General features: G+C 34.8%; 1 protein-coding gene across 7 annotated transcripts in view; it reads left to right on the forward strand.

The window, feature by feature from the left end:
- Positions 1 to 18,760, forward strand: part of TRDN (triadin) — a 225,288-nt gene that overhangs the window by 197,016 nt on the left and 9,512 nt on the right. For all 7 annotated transcript variants that reach the window (XM_059842181.1, XM_059842185.1, XM_059842183.1 and 4 more), the window contains 4 exons: positions 2,434 to 2,460; positions 3,503 to 3,538; positions 3,735 to 3,779; positions 4,722 to 4,757. In XM_059842181.1, the coding sequence (XP_059698164.1) occupies positions 2,434 to 2,460; positions 3,503 to 3,538; positions 3,735 to 3,779; positions 4,722 to 4,757 (144 nt within the window). The remainder of the gene's footprint in view (positions 1 to 2,433; positions 2,461 to 3,502; positions 3,539 to 3,734; positions 3,780 to 4,721; positions 4,758 to 18,760) is intronic.

The raw sequence follows: 18,760 nt of genomic DNA on the forward strand, positions 1-18,760 counted from the left end.
GTATTTCTTAGCCAGGTGTACTTACCATAACATGAACATAGCTATCATGTAATTCAGTGTGAGATGTGACAGTAGACACAAAATACCCACTGATTTTGGAGTTCAGGTCCAGTGGAATGTAAAATAAATTAATATATTTATCCTGGGCTGAATACATTCACACATTTCATCTTGTTCAGTGTTATTGTAAAAGCAAATGTGGTTTAAGTTACTAGAGAAATTGGATCATTAGGGAATGCAGGAATAAACAGAAAGACAAGGCTGAGTTTGAAAACTACTCAAATTAATGACACAGACAATTTCATAGTCATAGCTTGCTGCCATGATCTAACCTGGCAGGCAGGTATACACCACACAGCAAATCACTCAATTTTAAAAGTAATTAGAATATCATCTTATTTTTCATTCTTTCTGTTTTAGTGTACAGGAGGGTCTTTGACAGCCATTGACTGTACATCAAACTTGAATGTGTAATGAAACAGAATTAACTCCCTGCATACTGACTAAAGACTCACAAGTTGTAAGACAATACCTTGAACAGAAAAAAAAAGCTCTTGGCAGATCTTATACATGCAGGAATGCCAAACTGCAGTTTGCAGTCAAGAGGAAGAACATGTAGGCTGATACTTAAAAAAGACCCTAAGAATTGGCAAATTATATTCCCACTTAGGTTTATAAAGAAAGCCCCACAATAGGGGTAATCTCTATCCCAATGTTCTCAGAGTAAGTGGAAGTTTGTTGATGCATTGAGAATAGGAAATGGCCCTTATATTTCATATGGCAGAAGGTCAAACCTAATGCCCTTGAGGTCAACAGTCTTCATGTACCTGACTGTCCAAGGAAATCAATTAATCCTAAATTAGGGTACATGCACGTAACTGGGCCCATCCAGATCCCTCAGAGATCCCTGTTTTCCTACAGGTATTTCAGAGCAGGATTCATCCTCTCTTACTTTAGGCACTTAGCACACGTGACTGGTCTAGGAAGTTCAAGCAAATCATTTTTTCTTTGCCTTGTCATCAGCTTACTTTCCACCAGAATAACACATGGTTTGGTCTCGATGTGTCAGGCACGGCACCAAAAAAGCCCCCACAAATTGTGTGCTACAGAGGCAACAACTAATTCATCTGTGAAGGTCCACACTCCCTCAGTTAAGAAGTGAGAACATGAAACCCTTTCCTAGATTCAGTACCTCAGGAAAAAAATCATAGTTTTTTTCTTCTGAAAATGAAAAAAAACATATTAATTATTCCATGGTTCGCAATGCAGTAGTGTGTCATCTTTAAGAAGCTATGAGCAAGATCATAAGCTAAAAGGTAAATATTAAAGGACTTTAGCATTTTAGCATTTAATAGCAGCAAAACTGGCCTTTGTTGAATGCCAGGGGTTCCTAAGCATTGAGCACTGACATTTACCTCTTCAGGTTTCCTTATGGGCTAAGACTTGAGTGAAGGTTTCCTGGGATGCATTAGGGAAAATGATGCCTAATTGCTCTGTCTTTCCATGGAAAAAACATTGACTGAAACATTTTCACCTTGGTGTGAGCTCATGTTATCTGAAGCCAAAGCTCAGCAGGAAGAAAGTACAGATAGCTGAGTCAAAGGAATACCCTTAAATGCTTTGTGATCTTATTCCTTTTTTGTCCTGCTCTAAGTTCTAAGAAAAGAGGCTTTGCTTTTTCTTTCAAATTGCATTCTTACATAAAACTAGGACTAATGAAGCAGTGATGGGTAAAAATTATTGGATTCAAAATGACAACATAATTAATTTCTATGATTTAAAATGAGTGATGATGATTTACACCAGAGAATTTCTATCTGTTGGACTGACCAATTTTCATCAATTATGTTGGGTATTATAATAGCACAGGAATCTATGCTTCTCTTGTGCTTGGTGGTGTGGAAAGATTTAGTCAAAATCTCTCAAGAGATTTTATTCTTAAAAGGCAAGTCAAACTGCTATTGTGGGAGAAACACTTAGGGGTCAATGCCAGCTCTTCAAGGTCAGTGTCAGTCTTTGGAGGAGAAGTATGGATGATAAGAAAAGAGAGGTAACACTTAAGCTCAATGCATTTTTTGGAAAAGAGCATAGTCAGCTGTAACCTTAAAGGCACACTTAAAAATGAGTCTGTTAAAATATTTGCTTGCTGGAAAGCGTTGGTTGGCGCAGTGTTTGCATTTGCAGGAATCTTTGTATGCTGCATTATAGAACTGCAAAGAGTGAGACTGTTAGCTTTCAGTGTGAAATTCTACATACACGCCCATTGCTAAGGCACATTTGTTTGCAAATTAATGCCCTGCAGAAAAGTTGCAGATGAACGAGATCATCTATTTAAATGGTTGCTTGCCCTGAAAAAACATGGTACTGAAATTCTTGTTCTTTTCCTTCCCTTCCCTGCCCCCTTTCTCTTCATTACTGGTTATTTTCCTGGAGAGCCAACAGCTGAAATCCCAACATCAGGTAAACATTGCATTTTTCTAGTATGCCTCATGGAAAGAACTAATGAATATTCCAGTGTTGATTAATGCACGTTGCTCATCGGCAAGGAACAGTGATAACATAAAGCAGCATGGGTGAAGTGACAGCCCTGCAGCTACAGAGGTCCCTGCCATCGGATCTTCTTTCCATCTGATCATGTGATTTTCACTGCTCACCTTCTGCAGCATGTTTTGGTGAGCTAGACACAGGTGATCCTCACTGAAAGAGCTGGAGTGAATCAAGTGACACAAGGACACTGAAGAAAGCGTTATTACAACTGGTTGGATGATGCAAAGTGCAAATGAACCATTTGAAGGCAGCCTGCTATTTTTCTGCTGTAGTCAACAGGGAATACTGAAAAGGGCTCAGGTGCCTGAAGTGGTATACTTTGCTTAATTTCAATCTGCCTTGATTGGTTGAATGGAGTCACAGACCAAATGCTTTTGCAGCTGGGGAAAAAGGATGCAGAAAAGGAAACAGCAATGCTCTAAGTGAATGTAGACTAGGAAAAACACCCCCCAATAAAATAAATCCCAATCTATTGCTGCAGGACTTCTGAATGATCACAAAAGGTCCATCTAGTTCCATATCCTGGGGATTTTTGTTTGTTCATTTCTTTCAGGTGTTTGAGGCCACTCTGGGAAAGAGAGTAAGAAGCAAGCAATAGGCAGAGTCCTTCCTGAGTGCATTTTGGCAACAAACAAATAGGTACATCTGGCAGTAGTTAGGGAATTGCAGAATTCAAGTGCTAAAGTCTTTATCAGGATTTTCTAAACTACTCTGCAACCAGCAATATTCCAACAATTTCTAACCACTCTACAAAAAGCCCAGAACTGCTAATGCCACTAAGTGTAGCAGGCACTGAATATTACAGACATTGTAAACATGCCATGAGACACATTTACCACAGTAATTCTTCCAGGGAAAGTACCAGTGAGACAATTTTTGCACAATGTACTTACTGTAAAAGCCCTGTATTTCTGATGCCTGTCACTTAATGTTATTTCTTTTCAAATCTCTCTAGCCACAAAAAAACCAAAGACAATTAAGGAAAAAGAAGGTAGGAATTTATTCTATGTGTTCACATATATGTAGAAGATCACAATATAAATAGTATGAGATTGCAAATTTGCATGTTTGAGGCAACCCCTAAAATATCTGTGTTAATTCTCAAAGAATTTTACTTGAAAATTCTAGGTAAAATCTATTCAACAGTCAGTTTACCGAACTTTAACTGTGCTACTTTTACTTTGTAGAAAAAACCACTGCGAAGAAACAGCTGAAAGATGAAAAACCTAAAGGTAATAAAGGGATGAAAATCTCAGCAATAAAAATGCAAACATTCAGGTTTGGGGGATTTTATGGGATTAGAAAGAGGAGCTTTTTTAGTCTTTCTACATACAAGCAAGTAAACCAAAATGATGAAATTGTGCACAAATCCCCAGTAATTGAATGTCTGGTGCCTCCCTTGTATATGACTATCAAGGATTACAGCAGCACATCCAGTCTGGCTGCAGCAGTGCCCTGCCTGCGACCCTCCCTGGCTGGCACAGCAGGGAGGGTCACAGCCCCCAGCACTGCAGCCCAGGACTGCAGCCCAGGATCCCCACCCAGTCTGCTCCTGTGCTCCCTAACGAGGTAGTGCAAAGCTCATCTCCATAGCTTGTCTTGTGCCTTAGGTCACCAGCATCATTCCATAAAAAAATTCCACTGATACACAAGAAGCCCTTTTTCATACATAAGACAGCTTTCATGATCACCCATATTCTGGCTGACCTCTTGGTCACAGCACTGCCTTGATTATTTCCTCACAGTAATATGCAAATAGAGAAATTCTTTCTGTTATACCTCTAAAAATAATTAATAGCAATAAATTACAGTATTTTATTAGGTAAGGGATTGAAGACATAAATATCTTCTCTACATTGGTTAAATACAATGGCTTGCACATAAAATTTGCACATTGAAATCACAGACCTCAAAGGATAGCTGTAGCACTGGTGCCAGCACACTAAACTACTGTCTAGGAGCAGTTTGCTTACACGGTTATACTGGACAGAAAATGTATCTGTTGACATTATTTACTAGGAGAGTCAGGCTTTAAAAAAAATATGGTTTATATTAATTCTTATCTGAGAGATGATTCCAAGAAACAAACATCTTTCTTATTGAAATTTATTTCAGTACTTTGATCTGAAACTGTAGATTAATTTATTATCTATTTTTTTAATATGTCCCACCAGTAAAAGAAGATCCACGACATCAAAACCTGACATCAGGTACATGATTTTTTTCTTTATTGTAAAAGATTCAGGAAAGCTGTGGTTTGTTGTTTGGTTTTGTTTGGTTTGTTTTGGGTGGTTTTTGTTTTTTCTAAGGGAGATCACACTTACATTTTCGCATTTCTAATTCAAATCTATGGAACAAGATGTGAGACAAGCCAGGCAAATGAAATCCATAAATCTTGTTCCTGTGAAGAATGAATTGCTGAAATGGTATTGCTGTACCACCTTTCTAAATTTTTAAACCTATATTCATCTGATTACCTTATAAAACAAGAGGTCTGTAATTAAAATGGCAGTGCAGTATTTAAAACTAATATTTTCTCCTCATAGAAAATCTTTTCCTTAGCAAAGTCACATAGAGAGAAACATGTTCAATTTGTTTTCTCTCACTTTGATAAATATTGTCTCCCATCACATTCTGCCCCCAGCAAAAATGGTGAATAAAGATGGGCATCTCAGGAGAAAATCTCCCTCCATTGTGTAATCATGTTTTTACTAATTTACAGCAAAAGGAAACATATGTTCCAGATTCTTGACTGGTATAAATTAAATTAATAGCTATGACATCAGTGGAACTGCATTAATTCATGACTGACAAGGATCAAAGTCTTTAATCTCACCTGACATCTAACTGGTTTACACAGAAAATTGAGCTATATATGAATATGGTTCCTCCTAATGCAACTTTGTAGTCTTAACCCACTGAGGAAAGTATTTCACTTCTAAATATCCAGACTATTTTGCTGTATATGCTTTTTTGACTTCTTTAATGTAAGTAGAATGAGTTAGAGTCCTACATTCATGATATAAAATGTGTGACATATGTGCAGTTATATATATATATTTATTTAGAAATAGCTATTTATCCATATGTAGAAACTTTAAATCATAGAAAAATAAAAAAGATACCAAGTATAAAACAAGTGCAGAACAATCTGTTTTCAAGGAAGAGAGAGTACAAATTAAGTGCTAAATAAAACTTGGATTGGTTACCATGTGTATTACACAAAAGTATTTGTGCACATGGCTCACTTTGTTTTATAAGGGCAACTAAATCTACAAAAAAGAACAGCTTTACTTTTTTTTCATCTTATTTTCTTTAATCAGGAACACAGAGATATTGAGTCCATAAATATAGATATAGACTAGATAGGATATAGATATAGACATAGATAAGATATAGATTTCATTCCTCTTTATTATTATGTCATCAACTGACAGATACAGAAGGTAGAATCCATGCTGTCAAAAAATTATTGCTATATAATAACACAGATTTTGTTATAGATCAGGACATGTTAATCATAATATATAACTAGTACATTAAACCAAAGATTTTGCCAGGAGACAAAATAATTCTGCTATGCATCAAAATCTCAAATTTAGTGTAAAACAAAAATGTACCAAACATTTTCTCTCACTGGACTTTCTCTTGCCCACCATCCTCCTATAAAGTTTACATCATTCAAAAACTGTATTTCTGTGACTTTCATTTACATTACTTATGACGATTGTTTAATTTAGTTGTACATTATCACTGGGCAATTATTCTTGGCTGGATGTTTCTCAGATCTTAAGCAGTTCTGTGCAAAATCAGTTCTTCATAACTGGTTTTGCAAACAGAACTATGTAAGTGTTTTTAAAATAGTCATTGTCCATCAAAAAGAAGGCTTAGTTTTCAGACAATGGATGAAAGGTTTCCAGAAGAATATCAAAGTTACTCTTTTGGATGTTGGTTTTAGGTATATGCTCAAATTGAGAACTTAAAATTTTAGACCAAGTGCTAGGTCATGTATACTTGAACTTGATAACTTTCACCTGTTCTGTTTGCAGATCAAGACAGTGCTTTTTTCCCCACTTCACTGAATACTAATTTTATTTTTCTGACAAATTATAGTAGAAAAGGATTTACACATTCTGAGCTAATCTAAAACTTTAAATAGTAAATTTTCATTTAGCCTTCAAAAGCTGAATAGATTCCCCTGTTCTTGGATTTTGCTCAGAACTCTTCAACCTTTCCCTGATATTTAAAAGCAATCAGATAAAGAAGATTGCGAATTCTAAAAGCTGTATATAGCTGCAATTTCAGAATGGGCCACGTTTGAACAGAATTTTAAGCATTACTGCACCTTTCATAAATAATGGTGCAATGTGCAGTAGACACTAAATTTCACTCTCCTGTAGATCTGCAAGCAATTAATTAGAATGCTTTCCTCTTCTTTTTCCTCCCCTAAATGTCATAGTTGACACCTGTACCGAGGCTGAAATTTACCAACAGCAAAAAAAAAAAAAAAAAAAAAAAAAAAAAAAAAAAAAAAAGAAGTCTTGGAACTTCATTTTTATTTCTATCTTATAACAAATGTATTTGGAAGCACACAGAAGCAGTTTTTTGACTCTTGGAATGAAATTTAGGGAGAGTAAAAATTCAACTCTCTAGTGAGGATTACCTGCCATAATTTTTATATGAACAGCTGTACACTTATACGTGTTGAATTTTTTTTTTCAAGGCTAACGTCAGAGAAAAAAAATCTAAATGGATCAAAAGTTCATTATATTTATTCTAATTACCTTCCAACTACCCTCTCGAATGAAAACTCTGGAACTAATGTATATTGCATTTATAATACAGTGGGTTGAAGGGGTTGACATTTTTACTGCCCACAGATGTGCAAATGTGGCAGAAATAAAGAGAGGCTGTGTTGCAAGAGCATGAAAAGTGAGAATTCATTAAACTGATACTATTCCCACATGTTGGTTTGGTTTTTATTTTAATTAGAATAGAGTGTGGATTACTCTCAAGGTCAAGTGAAACCAAACCAGTCATGATAACTCCCTTGTAGATGTGTCAGAAATAGACTTACATAATTTGTGCATCTATCCTCATACATTATTAGGGGTTTGAAACTTTAGTTGATGTGGGAACTGTTATACTTACTGTTTAGTTAAAGAACTTTTACTTTTGTGAAAACTGAAATTAACATTAAGCAGAGTTGGAACACTGTTTATATGAACATACTATGCAAGAACTTTTATGGAAGGAAAAGCACCTCAGCTAGATTTTTCATGTACTTCTGCAATGATAGAGGTTCTCAAATACAATACCTACTCCCAAATATTTTCTAACATTAAAAGCAATCACTTCATCATACTATCAATATATATTCAATGCCACATATTAATCACCACATGAAAACCTCAAAAACTGCAGGGGGTGAATTCATTATATGTCTTAAAAGCATGCGGGAATTGGTGTATTACTGAGGTTGTTTCAGTTCTTTGCACTTTCTGTGTAGTAATATATTTTCCAAAGCAAAAATGATTTCCAAGTCTGCAAAAGCAGAAAGTTTTATTTGGTGTGAGGTTTGATATGACAGCCATTTGGGAGATTTTGAAGGAGGTTTCATCAGTACTGAGAGAACGCAAACTTGTCAGCAGTGCAATGTGTGGGATTTTTCCCATATATAATTATTTTGAAAGAGCGTAAGATGGGTTCATTTTTTTCCTTGGTTCTGCAGCATTTGAAGACTTTGAAGTAAAACATGATCTTTTAAATTGTTCTGAAGTAGCAAGTTTTGTCAAATTCATTAAGCACAAACTGGTAACATTCTATAATACAGAAGCATTGAACGACACATTGTGCAGTGGTCAAAAGACAAGGCAAGAACTTTGTCTCTGCAGTGCAGGTAGCTCTCATCTATAGACAGGTGCTGAGCTGCAGATACTATATTCTCTGCTCTCCTTGCCACCCAGTCTCTGTGTCTCAGATGTATGATGGTTCTGATATACTCTCAGCAGTTTCTTCAGCTGCATGAACTTGTACTGACTAGGATTTTCTCACCAGAATTCAGCAATAAATCACTAATATTTATGTTGTTGTTTTCTGGATGTAAGAAAGTCTGCTGTTTGCTAGAATATCATTCAAAGGAACTGACACTGAGAAGTTTCAAAATTTCTTGTAAAAAATCTGTTTCTTACAGGACCTGTGTCTCTGTAGGTTATTCTCATTAAGATTTTCATCACAATCCAGTACAAGAATTCAGCATTAGAGCAGGAAGAGCTGTGCACTAAGAATGCTTGCAGAATCCTACATTCTGTAGGTATACAGAATGGAATGTCCCAACATTTCATGTTGGTTAGAATTGTGAGGACCAAGCCTGTATATGTAGGCTTTCCAGCAACTTGCTATTAGTCATTGCATTATCCTGAAGTTGGCTTTTAAGCAAATACTTGGAGACTAAATCTCTTCAGACTTGTCTAAATGAAGACATGAAGGAATACTGCCCATTTAGAAGATGCATATGTTTAAAGAGCACAGTTAAACCATGCTAAATGCTGGAGAGGTTATTTATTAAGAACTAAGGTGACCTTGATTTAATTTAGTTTAACCTACTGTGGAATTTTCACTGAAGCTGCTTTCATTCTGAATGAGCATCTACACAACAGTTTATATGGACTGATTAATCTCTTTTTAATTTACCTTGACTTATTCTTGCTCATTTTTTCTATGTAGAAAAGACATCCAAGGGGGAAATTTCCGCCATATTTTGGTAACTAGGTAAAATAAAAAACTTTAGGAATTGTCCTGGAACTGACTAAATGTCACTGGAAAATTTCTAATAGATTGCAATAAGTTTTGAAACTCAAATTCTGTACAGACACACCAAAAGGAGAAAAAATATTGGGTTGTATGTTAATTATGAGTTTATAAATAGCCTCTCAGCATAGTGAGATTATAATTTAAATTATGAATTCCATAGATTCTACCTAAATGCCCAAAGTTTTAAGCTTCATCTTTCAAAACAAAACAACTTCACAGTGAGAATCTACAAGCACTTTGGGTTCATGTCGTTTCTTCCACAGGAGATTCTTCAACATCCATCCCTTGCTCTGAATTAATCTTTATTACTTTTGGCTATATTGGGTAATTTAATTACCTTATCTTGAGTTTATTTATTGTCTAGATTTATTTAAAATTGGGAATTACTGAGACTGAATCTCAATTCCTGTCTGGCAGACATGTTTTGAGTACAGCCAAGCCCCTTCATCAGGCCCTTAACAAAATGCAGCTGTAGGTACTTTGCTTTTAAAATGATAGGGATAATGATAGTTTCTTTATACCATTGTAGTCATTGTGCAGTCTCTAAGGGGTTAAAGTGATACTCCTTCAAAGCCCTCTTCAACTGGAAAGCCTCAGTTTTACAGCTTCTATTTTCCAGGAGGGCACTAGGGCTTCTGAGTTACAAAATAATGTAGTGGAGTGCAAGCTGCTTGTTCCTCTGGATTTTGCACAATTCCAGATCCATCAGTACAAAGAGTCATTGGTACCTGAGGTTAATAGACAAGGCATCTATTTGATAGGTCTGTTTCTGTTTCAGAAACTTCTTTATGCAAAATACTTCAAAACAGTTACAGGGTGAAATAATTGCAGATTAATTTTTATGCTCCCAGGCACAGCCAGTAATGTATGGAGATAGCTCATGTGGCTCCTGCATATGCACTGCACTCAGTTTAGTATTTGGAGAGCTCTGCAGTTTACAGTGGAGAGATATTTCCTGGTGTCATTGAAGATTTGCTTGGTGAACATGACTTCAAATGTGGGCGCTCGTACTCAACCTAAATCTTGCTCAAAGTGCCTGAAGTCCACCCTAAGTCTTGGTCCACAAACATTATTAGACCTCTCCCATTACACTTGATAATGTGCAACATGAGCTTGGAGTGGCTTTCTATACCAAAAGAGGATGAAAATGGTTCTACCAGAGAATACACTAAGGGAAACTCACAGAGAGTAATCCCAGAAATAGAGGACATTTGGAAAAAAAAATTGATTGGAGGAGAAGCAAAATTTTTAAATGCACAAAGTAATCAAAAGCTGTGGGTTTTCACAATTATTTTATTAATTTATTCCTTCTTATGTTAATCCCAAAATTTATTTATCTAGAAGATTATTAAAGAAACACCAACGTTTTCTACAAATGCAGGACAGACTGGTGAAACTAAATATAGTTTCACCAATCTAAACTAAAAATAGTTTCACCAAGCCTACAGGAAAAGAAGAAAGACTGTGAAAAAATTTATTATTTAGCACACTGGTTTTGGTCCAGTAGAGAGAAGCTGTTTTGCTTAAATTTGAAAAATTAATCCAATTAGTAAAGTTATTTATGCCTGTTTAACAATGAGTTCATTCTTTTCCCCTTAACTGAGTCAAAACATTTTTTTAAAACTAAATTAAAAGGCTCCAAACCCTTGTAAATATATATGAAATTTATTTCACAACAAATGAAGCAAAATTATATCAGTATAAGTCTCCAAACAATTTTGCTATAAATGTCTAGTATCTTAGTGAAAATTGTTATGTTCTCTTTGCCCTTTGGTTTGACTGGCATATCTTCTTAAATTACATTGCCAGAGAAGAGGAAAAAAGTACATATTATGTATTCCCATGGCATACATTGTGGAAGTAAAGTTATATACAAAATGTAATTCTTCAGCAGTTTTCTGAGTCAGAGATTATTTATCTTTGTTTCAGATAAATGGCCATTTCTCCAAATCCCTCTTCAGCTTTAGGAAAGTAATTGCTGTCATATTTTTTCATCAGCATAGGTTTTGTTTTTAAAAAATTATCAGCTGAAACCAGGCTTCCTGATATTGGAGTGAGTTCATGTTTCCAGACTATCAGCAGTATAGTGAAATCCAGTGGAAAAATCCTAATTATGTGATACAATTTTTAAATCAGTGGCAGCAGATGTTGTAAAATATTTTAAGACAGCCTATTGAGTTCCTACAGTTTTGTCCTGCCTTTCCTTATTCCCAGAACTGTGCAAATTCAGGGTGAAGAAAACATTCTAATTTTGCTCAGTTTTTCATTGTAAGTAGCACACAGGCACAGATCTCATCTTTTCTAATCTTAAACACTTAGAAAAGAGCATATTTTCTCCATGGTAAATCAGGGAGGAACTTCTCATCTGAAGGGTAACTCATCCCTTCAGAATCTGAATTGCCTCCCAGCTTTGTGTCATGGCTAGAGCTAAACCCAGAAGGTAGTGCCTCCAGTGCCTGGTGTTAAGCAGGGTGAATTTGGTTCTACCAGGGTTTGCCAGCAGTTCAAGTTTATCAGACAGTTCAACACTGTCTCTTTACTGAGTTTTTATTGTCATAAAAGAAGTCCTGCTGTTCCCAACAGAGGAGTTGTTATTGAGGAAGACAAGTGTGTCAACATAACACTAAACAAAATGCAAAAATCCCCCAAACTTTTATTTAATAAAGACTTCAGTTGGAATGATAACTGAAATGAAGAAATCACTTTCATCATTCAAACACCAACTTCCCTTTCACTTGCTGCTTTATGCCTTATCATACACTTTTTCCCTACTCTCCCTTCTTTTCTCCTCTCCCCTCCTTTCTCTTTCCCATGCCTTTACAGCAAAATAAATATATGGTATTAACATCCAGTTACTTGGTATTCATTCTTATTAGTGTAAAAAGATCCCTGATTGTTTATTCCTTCTTCTTTAGTTTTTACTTTTTTGTGCACATAAATGTGTTTGTATATTAAATTTAAACCAATCTTTAAGTGTGAATAACAGTTATTTAAAACAATTATTTTCTTGTGATATATTGAAATTACATTAGTTGAAGGTACTGGACATAGGAATAAGTTGACAGACAATGTCATGCCAACATGCCTAAATTTCATGTCCAGCACACAGCGTGTCCTACCATGACACTGTCAGTGTTTATTGAGCAACAGCAAGAGAATCCAATTCAATTTTGCTGTCCACCAAAGCCACTGTACTATTACTATTACTGTTGTACTTTGAAAAAAATTCAATAACCTTAAATAATTTTTTTAATGATTCATCCATTTGCTCCTGTGTTTCAGTAATAAAACAAATCATGCCAGTACTGGACTCCTTTGAAAATTCAATGCTAGCAAAATTGTAAAGCCTGTGTGCTCTGATTATTGCTATGCTTTGTTGGAAATGTCTGCATTACCACATATGTGTTGCACTGTTACATCTTGCATGGTTTTACTGTCTAACAAAAAGAATTTTTTTAATGACTCTTGGGGGAATGTCACTTTGGTGATGTTCACACATTTACGGGAGAATTACGTGGTTTGTGTGCAGTGACCATAACATGGAATGTAACAATATTCCATAAATGTACAGCTTATCCATTTAGCCTTCTTACTAGACAAGGCAAGAGCCAGTTAACGAAACACAAATTTTTTTCCTTAAATCCTTAAATGGTTGTTAGATGTAATCTATCACACTCAAGCTAAAAGACAGAAATAATAAATTTCACCGTCTATTGCAAAATTGGTTTTCTTAGAATAAAGATCACATTCATTGAGCTTTGTTGTTATGTTTCAAAAAGAGCACTGACTTTGACAAGTGACAGATCATAACTGTTCTTAACCAGTTCTGTACCCAAAATCTTATATATATTTTTACTGTAGTGATATTTTCCCCTCTAATGACATTAACTATACTGAGAGTGCCCTTCTAGTGCAATTGATTAGATATATTTTCATCATATTTTATACTAAGAAAGTGTTATTAGAGACATGTACTACTGACTTTGCACTGATACTATTTTTTCCACATTGAAATACTGATAAAGGCTGATTTCTTTTGTGTATTCAGCAAAATTTGGGACCACAGACACTCATATGAAGCAATCTTCTGGGTGTTTTTTTTTCTCACTGTTGAGCATTATTTGTGAGAAAAGGTGTATTAACTCCTATAGAATAAATCTATTCAACCTTCTCCAGACCTTGCTGGAGACGTCCCCCAAATGCCTGAAAAAGAGCTGTTAAGGAGAATCTGAATTCTCATGGCTATAATAACAATGTTCTTGCTAGTATTTAATTCTGCTCCTCAAACATCTTTAGCCCTTTTTCATTAAATAACTTATTATCTGACAGACCCCTTGATAAAACGGATATGAAAACTTGGACAGTCTTTGCAAAGATATGCAATTAATTGCATTGCATCACAGACACTTTGAAAGGAGCTTTGGGAGCTACTTCCCAAATATTCTTCATTTTCTTTTGTTATTCAAGACATAAAGTAAGATGCAAAAGAAATGTCCTCATGGTATAATTGCTTTATTTTTCCTGTCTATATATTGTCTATACAATGCTAGAAAAATGTCATTTAAAGAGGATGTTTTTAGATATATAGAACTGATTTAAAGTGGTAGTGGTATTTCTTGTTTATTTGTAATGGACATATAAATATTTTCTCCTCTTCTTTTTTTCATCCTTCTTCCCATTAAGCATTGTAATTTCTGAGAACGACAGTTGTATGACTGTATAGCATGATCAATGAGAAAGGAGTTGAAAAGAATTTATTGAAAAATAAATAATGTAATTTTTGACCCAAATATGATGTTTTGAATAGCAGGTATCTATGGGCCATGTTGTGAACCTAAGAAAACAGTATTTGGTCTCCTGCAGAGGCCCTCTGCATTCAACTTTTCTATTGAAGAAATAAAATGTAATTAAACATTATTAAACTAAGATGTAATTAAAAGTTGCACAAGGCCACTAAGCACAAAGATTTACATTCTTCTTTTTAGCAAGTGTGAAGGCAAAAAATATTTATAAAAGATTCCACCAGATTTCCCTTCTCCATCTGCTCTGTGCTTTGTCTGGTCACTTTGTCATACTGTAATATCCCAAAATATTACATAACAGGGCTGAAATTGACTGACAGGAAAAGAAGGGGAGAAAGAGGGAAACTACTTGCTTCTATTCCTGACCCTTTAGTAAGTGAAAAAATCTTTGGTTACCAAGTCATTGGAACAAAATTTTTTGCTGTTGTGTGGTTCAGTTTTTGTTGTTGAAATTTGTTTGCACTTCATGTGCATTCCTGAAAAGCAGTCACAAGTAAATGAGTGTAGTTTTTAAAGTTTTTCTTTTATTTGCAATTGCTTACTGAATCATGGTTTCTAATGCTATGATTGTCTGAATTTTTGTGGTTTTTTTAATTGTTTATTTCTATTAGGACAGCCTCTGAGTGAAGAAATTAGATTCAAACTAGAAAATATTTGTCATATATTCGCTGTAATATTCTCTTAATAACCAAACCATTATTGCCTAAAAGAGTTTTCTTTTTTGTGAATATTTAATTTGGTGACTTGCCTTAAAAACAGCTATCTCCTTATAGAAAGGAGACTTTAATCATTGTAATACCTAAACAGGAACACCTTTATACTCTTTAACATTATAAAATTTCATTATAGGATGCTTTCCTCTTTTCTGCTAAAGAATTGAAAACACCAGGACAGTTCTCTTGCAATATTCCTCACATGTTTTGAACCCAGCCCTCTGTGTGACATGCACATCACTTAGAGATCAAGAGCAGAAATAAGCTCAATTTGTATACTTCATTGAGTAACTCTGGAAGGTACTTAGCATTTCCACTATATAATCCCTAAACAACTTCACACAGTCTTTGAATCCAGGGTGTTCTGATTATTTCTTTTCTTTCTAAAACTCATCTTGGCTGTTCTTCCTCTAACTGATTTCCATCCTGGCAAAAATGACTTAAAGTAATAATCATTTTTTTTTTCCTTTTTTTTTTTTTTTTTTTTTGAGAAAGTTCCTTAATATCCCTTCCTCCAGCCTTTTAGAAACTAATTCATCTCAGGTACCAGATGTCCTTATATAAGAGCACCTGTTCTAATGTCTTAAAAAAGCATTATGACACTTTTCCAGCATTGACTTTTTCAGTAGCACTCATAGGGGAATTTAGGTAATTATATTAATTCTCATAAACTACCTCCTAAACAAAAGTGTAACCCAGATATAAGTTTTTTTTTTTCTTCCTGCTTAAGCTGATAGCAATGTCTATTTAATATGTCTACTGTTAAACCACATTTTTCTCCTACTGTTCCCCCTTTTTTGTTTTTGATAACATTTGCTCTGAAGATATGAGACAATACATTCAAAGTGAGAACTCTCTTCAGTTCAAAAGACACATTCTGCATTCACATTGAATGTGAGAATTGCAAAGGCAGTGTGGGATGTATTTGTACTCTTATTTGCATGCCAAAATTCAGATTGTTCTCTTGACTATGGTTTGTATCATAACACTGTTGCAGACACAGTAGCAAAGATGTCATTATTTTCTGAATGAATTTCTTATCTGCATGTTTTGCAGCTGAGGTTTGCTAGATGAAGCAGCCTAAGAAGGGTAACATGAAACAGAAACTTAAAGAAGTCATATTAAAAAGTGTAATACTGAAACTATTTCATCCTGTATAGATTTACTATATGGACAGCTGGCTTTGTTTTACCCGAATGTGTTAGAGACAGAAAATTCAGTTTTAAAAAAGTATGAAGTTCATCAGCCATTAAAAAAAAAGAAATATGAGATACTTGCCAGAAAATATGGAAACTTGCAGTATGTCTATTTCAAAGCTCTGATTGTTTAGTTCGCTAAAATAGTAAAAATCCATTCCATTGTGGAATGATGATGAAATTTGCTTTTATAAGTGAGAAGTTTTGCACTGGGAGAATTAATAAGACAAAATCCACAAAGATAGTATGGGGAAAAGACCTTTTTAATAGATTGACTATTTTCAAAACCTGAAAATTACATCTTTCACTACCTACATTTGGAAGCATAACACCTTGCTTATCAAATTTTGTACTCCTGTAAGTGTAGTCACTAGATCACACATACTCTACAATATATCAAAATAGTTAAATCTTTTACCAAGTGAATCTGCTTAAGTTATAAATCAGGAGTAAACATTGCCTTAGTATTAGGATAAACTCATTAAGCATTGTGCCTTTAGTTTGTCTCACCCTCAAAAGAACATTTGAAGAAAATGGGGACTTTTCAGAATGAAATATTTCATATTAATTCCAAGGAAAATCCAGTTAAAAAATTTTAATACAAACTTAACTTTTTTTCATATTTGTAGATTGTTGAAAAAAAAACCCACAAAAGTTTTTTCCAAAGCTCGTGGATTGAGATAAAGATAGTTTAATAGATAGAACAAAAAGCCACCTGCTCAAGCAAAGCAAGGAAAGGAATTCATTCACTCCTTTCCACAGACAGGTGGGCATTCAACCATCTGCAGGAAAATAGAGCTCCATCATGGATGACCATTGCTTGGGAAAACAAATGCCATCACTTCAAATGTCCTCCCCTTTTTTCCTCCCCCAGCTGTGTCTGCTGAGCACAATGCCATATGATATGGAATTTCCCTGTGGTCAGTTGGGGTCAGCTGTCCCAGCTGTGTCCCCTCCCTACTCCTTGTGCACACACTGCCCCCACACTGGTGGGGTGGGATGAAAGGCAGAAAGGCCTTGATGGAGTTAGTCCTGCTCAGCAGGAACTAAACCATTCCTGAATTATCCACACTATTTCCAGAAGGAATCCAAAACAATGTCCCGTATTACCTACTGTAGAAGAAACAAAACCCATCCCAGCCAAAACCAGCACATCCTGGAAGAAGCATGATTGTGTTTTCCTCCTTACCTTAAAACCTGTTTTGCATATCCTACCTTTTCCAGTTCCTTTTTCTTATTCCTGTCCCATTTGCACTCTTCATCCTATCTTGCTTTTACTCTTCACACAGAGAAATAAACAAAACACCCTGTTGTTGGGTGAAGGTTTTGGGGAGTTTTGGTTTTGTTTTATATATACCTTTTGAGGGTATTTGGTGATCTATGCAAAAAAAAAAAAAACACATATACATATAGATAGATAAATAGATAGATAGATAGATAGATAGATAGATAGATAGATAGATAGATAGATAGATAGCCTGCAGCTAATTTCAGCACTGAAAGTTTCACAAATTGGAAACAAATTATGTTAGTCTTATGAAAACAATTAGTGTGAAAATTTAACAAAATTCATTACTACTATCCCTATTTCTCCTGAGGTTCCTCTTTATGCAACATTTTTCTGGTGTTTTCTAAAGATAGATGATAAGTAATAGGCTATATAAACATTTGAATATCACTTCACCATATTGAAACCAACATGAGTACAAACCAGCCAAAAAACTGGTATCACTTCACAAACACTGCAGATAGAAATAATGCAACAAAGCATTAACATTCCAACTGAAAAATTATACAGTGATATTTAGCATTACACGTTCCAAGTAAACGTGATTCCTAGAGAATATTTTTCAAAGTAATTAATTTCCATCTCTTTTTTTTTTTCCAATTTAGAATTGTGGGCCACATAATTATTTTGTCCCTGCTGGCTGAGTTGGAAAAATCTTAAAGCTTGCCCTTTCCCTTCCTCTTCATGAATTTAGTGGCGAGAGATTATACATGAGGTTTTCAAATGAAAGATTGCAGTGACTAGTTCTACTAGTGGTTTTAGAGTAATGATCTGGTAGCACTTCTGGAAAACACTGTAGTGTCAGGCATGCTATAATTACAATACATAAATAACTTAAGCATGTTTAAAATACTTGCAAGTATGTAGCTATGTATGTTACTCTTTTACAGAACTTTGCAAATACAGGTGAAGAAAAAAGAGGTACATTTTTGCATTCTGATAGCATGTAAAACACAGGGGGTAATAATTGTTTTACCCACAAGTAAAATATTTATTTGTATTCATTGGGGCTAGAAAGTGCATGGTGCCCTATTTGCCTTCGTGAAGAAGATTGTAATTGACATTTTTTATTTTCATTTTTGTATCCATAAAAGAAATACACAGAAATAGTTTTCTTCTGACAGTAAAAGGTGAATTTGTAATTGGCATTTTTCTTCCTTTAAGGAATTTCTCTTTGTCAATCTTGCATCCACTGCGATTAAATTTTAGGGAATTTTGTGTTTGTGGGATTTTTTTAAAAGATCTGATTGAAAAATCTCTGACTAAGTATTTTGGTAGGACAGTACCAATTTTAATCATAGTAGGTTTTGTGGCAATACGTTGTTTTTAGTTAATTTTACTCATAAAAGTTGCCTTAGATCAAGAATGGAGTAAGTCTATTTCTTGAAATTATGTGTCAGA

The sequence above is a fragment of the Haemorhous mexicanus genome, chromosome 3, assembly GCF_027477595.1.
Source record: "Haemorhous mexicanus isolate bHaeMex1 chromosome 3, bHaeMex1.pri, whole genome shotgun sequence".
NCBI lineage: Eukaryota > Metazoa > Chordata > Aves > Passeriformes > Fringillidae > Haemorhous > Haemorhous mexicanus.